Consider the following 4,051-nt stretch of genomic DNA (forward strand, 5'->3'; position numbering starts at 1 on the left):
AGAAAAAAGGGGGCGCCCCCCCCCCCCCCCCCATTTTGTTGTTTTTTTTTTTTTTTATGAACCTGGATTGTGGTAGGGTTTTAATTGATAACGTTTCTGAAAACTTCTGGTGTTGAACTGAACTGCTCACATTGAATTTCCTGGTTTGTTGTTTGGTTTTTTTTTTAAGCTATGACTTTTCTGTGGTTATAGAAAAAAGTTCAGTCTTGAATTTGTAATGACAAGATCGGGGGAATGACACAGAATGTTGCTTCTGTTGGTTTTGGTCAATAAGATTGTTATTTAAAATTTGGGATTCTAGTAACATAGTTAGCAAGTAGCATTGCTCTCCTGTTTTGTGGCCAGGTTTGGGGGCAGGGGTGTTGTCTGTTGATTCATGCTAAACTCCTTTTTCAACTTGTAGGAAATATTGCTACAAACCTGTCATGTTTACTTTCAGGTCGCAGCACTGTCTGGTGATGCAAGGCGTTGCCTTGATATCTGCAGAAGGGCCACTGAGATCTGTGAGTTTGCTAGCCACAAGAGAACCCCTGAAATAGTCAGGATGGCCCATGTAACAGAAGCCATAGATGAAATGTTTTCATCACCATATATAAATGCAATCAGGTAAAAACATTTCTCAGATTCACTGGGCTATTCCCCCTCCCCACCCCACCCCTAAAAAAAAAAACAAAAAAAAAAACATTCAGTCTGTCCTCACCACCCTTCGGGAGCATATGCGATGCATTGTGCTTTGTTGAAGTACGATACAAAACAAACTTTGCAGCACAACTAGGAGAGAGACATACAAAATAGGAATTAAAGACAGGGGAAACAAAGGCATAGAAATCACTTGTACCAAGTTTATACAGGATGTTTCCATGTTGGTGTGTTAGCTCAGATCAGGAGGAGGCTTTTGAATTTCCTGATTGTCCCTGCTTACTGTACATCGATTTCACTGAACAGCAGTTTCTAAGTTCATATATTTGAATTCCTTCCAGTTGGAACTAAATCTGGAAGATACACTCAGGAGCCGAGAACTACAAATGCTGCTGGTTATTCAGCATACTGGACCAGACTTTGAGCTAGACTGAGGGGGGAAAAACACTCAGATGTGCATAATGTAGGCACCGGGTCCTCAAAAGTCAACTATTCCCCTTTACATACCTGCTTGTATTATGCCACTGTTGTTGCTCGCTTAGATGCAGCCACAGAGGTCTGAGCAGAATGCAAGGCTTCCCCATTTGAACTGGTTTCTTTAACGTAAATAGATTCTGTTAGGACCTCCAAAATGTTTCCTGAGGGACTACATGTGAGGAATTCTGTTGCCTTTCAGTGGCCTGCACAAGCTGTAGCCGGTAAAGTGCTTTACCATTTTCTAGGCAAAAGGAAGAGAATCTGTTTCAGCAGGGAAGGGGGGACTAAGGGGTGCAAATACAGTATTTTGTTGGATATGTAAGTCCTGCTTTTACTGTGCTACTTAGGCCTGAAAACCTCAATGTTAATTTGTTATTTCATAAATGTAAGTTGACCATAACACACTGCAGAACGTGTATGATGTATGGAATGAAACATGTTCAGATACAATGCATTTTACTTCACCTCGCCTCTCTTTCAATGTATTGTGGTGCCAGAATTGCAGGGTGTAATATAATGGCTAGTTGACATAAACTAGCCCTCTCAGGTAGAAAAATAGCCTGCATTTAAGTATGTGGTTACCAAGCAATTTCCCTTCCAGACTTCCTGATGTTTCATAAGTTCTAAAGTTTGCAGACTGATTTTTGTCTGTTTCGTTTTGATATTCAGGAATGCCTCATTGCATGAACAGATCTTTTTGAAAGCAATTTTGGCAGAGTTTCGCAGGACAGGAGTTGAGGAGGCAACAGTTCAACAAGTAAGTTTGTGGTTTGGAGTAACTTTTTTTTTTTAATCTTAAAAGAGGGGGGCGCTGTCAAAATTATCAGGCAAAGGTGTAAATACTTAAATATTTGGGGTTTTCATTCTGAAACTTTGATGGAAGACAATAAAATGGCAAGGTAAACTGGGACATGGCTGTCCAGGCTAGGTGTAAAGTCTAATTGAATGCTACCACCTGTTTTCAATGGGACTAAATACTTAATAACTGGAAACATCTGCTGCTGTATTAATGTTACCAGTGATCTGGATCACAAAGTGATTTTTTTTTTTGGCCTGCATCTGAAAATATTGCATGTGTCCACCTAACATGCTTTATAACAGGAAAAATAAGAGAACCTGAAAATAGCAGGCAGCATAGTTCAAGGAGGAAAACTGGAAGCTGATTCCAACTTCTGTATCACTGTCTTTCTCAGTAGAGGAAGGTGTATCACTAGTATCTTCAGCAGAGCTGTGAAGACTGCACAGAGTTCATGTCACGATTCACTGTATGGAAGCTAAATGTTAATACTTATAAAAATGTTTAGAACTATATATTTATGTATAAAATAACCTGCCAGTTTTATCTGGTTCTGCAGGTTTGTAAGTAAGCATTTTAATTGCGTTTACTGTTACTGGCTCCTGAATGTCCGCATCAGTTGATTGCATAGATACACTGGGCTATTTGTTCTTGAAGTTCACAGAATATTTTGTTAGACTGATTTGTTACATTTTCCCCTTGGTTTTCCTGTAACACCAAAAGGGTTTTCTTAATAGAAAAGCAGAAGACCCCAATTGATTCTTGTTTTACAGATTTACTAGTCTGCATGATTTGTGACAAGTGCATTCTCCTGAGCACAAAGGTGTATCATGCCTTTCTAAGCTGTGATCTTTCATGTTTGTAGTCAGTGTGACTTATGTTTACTTGTCACTGGGCCTGAATATCACTTCCGAGTGAATTGATATGTAACTAACTGTATGTCAGCTCTTAATCTGCTGAATAAGCTTTAGTCCACATACTCCAGGGGAGAAGAGTTGTGGTAACAGATAAAATGATGTAGTTTAAAAAAAAAAAAAAAAAAAAAAGGCAGATAAAGTAGGTTGCTAATTGTTCTGCTTTTTGGCTATATAAAAAAAGGAAACTGTAGTTTGGAATTGTTGCTTCTGTGACAAAGTCATAACAGTTTTGTCCTAAAACAGCATTGTGTGTGTTTCATCTGAATGGACTGGAGCTAGTTTTTCCTCTGCTCCCGTAGATGTGGAGGGAAGGAAGCTTCTCTTTTTCACCTTGGCCTACTCAAAGCAGGAGGTAAACATGACCTGTGTCCTTTTCTCTTTTTTTTTTAATAGGTCTATCATCAACACATAGCGTTGTGTAGAATTGAAGGCATGCAGAGCCCTACACTATCAGAAATTATGGCAATTTGTTCAAGACTTGGTGCCTGCAGGCTCTTGCTGGTGGAGTCCAGTAATAAGTATCTTCACATGCGGGTGCGACTAAATATCAGCCAGGACGATGTCATGTATGCACTCAAGGAAGAGTAAGGCAATAGAGATTTTTTAAAGTACATATAAATATTTTAAATATTGTCTATTTTTATTTTTTAAATTGTTGATAAAATGGAAATAGTGAGATGTATTTTTTCTAAATGCTTTGCTTGAATGTAATGTATTAAAGCACTTTTTGTATAATAAAGAATTTGCTTCAAAGCCTTTTAAATACTTGAAATCAAACAATTTGTTTTTAAAATATTTTTGTGTGCTGGTAACTGGTCCCCTTTCAGCTGAGGTGTATGAACTTGAAATGGATTACTCCCCTCACTACTATGCTGAGGAGGTTGTTTTTGTGAAGAGTAGCAGTGTCTTTGTGGTGTTGCAGTTTATGTAGCTTTTCCTCCTTGACTTTTGTTGAGTGTAAGGCATCATTAAAATGTGCTTTACCTTACGTTACTGAGCTAATGAAAAGGAACTTCTAGTTTGCACTGAATTAAGGAGACTGTTTGCTACCAGGAAAGTAAAAAATACCAGGGGAAACTTGTCACTCAAGTAACCAACTTTTTTCTTTTTGATTGATATCGAGGATTGTTTCCAAGATGTGGCCTCAGGTAGTGCAGGTCTGTTGAAATCTGCTTTCGTAATCGACCTGTTCACAAAAATGCACTGGTTATCGGGAGATGGA

The 4,051-nt window shown here is 38.5% G+C and overlaps 1 protein-coding gene across 6 annotated transcripts in view; it reads left to right on the forward strand.

Moving 5' to 3' along the window:
- Nucleotides 1–3,521, forward strand: part of ORC1 (origin recognition complex, subunit 1) — an 18,485-nt gene extending 14,964 nt beyond the window's left edge. For 5 of the 6 annotated variants that reach the window (XM_010582372.1, XM_010582371.1, XM_010582373.1 and 2 more), the window contains 3 exons: nt 440–606; nt 1,786–1,873; nt 3,223–3,521. In XM_010582372.1, coding sequence (XP_010580674.1) covers nt 440–606; nt 1,786–1,873; nt 3,223–3,417 — 450 coding nt within the window. In that variant the 3' untranslated portion in view covers nt 3,418–3,521. The remainder of the gene's footprint in view (nt 1–439; nt 607–1,785; nt 1,874–3,222) is intronic. The other variant, XM_010582376.1, reaches the window with a different exon arrangement.
- The last annotated feature ends 530 nt before the right edge of the window (nt 3,522–4,051 follow it).

Source organism: Haliaeetus leucocephalus, unplaced genomic scaffold (assembly GCF_000737465.1).
Source record: "Haliaeetus leucocephalus isolate CR32 unplaced genomic scaffold, Haliaeetus_leucocephalus-4.0 Scaffold848, whole genome shotgun sequence".
NCBI classification, from domain to species: Eukaryota; Metazoa; Chordata; class Aves; order Accipitriformes; family Accipitridae; genus Haliaeetus; species Haliaeetus leucocephalus.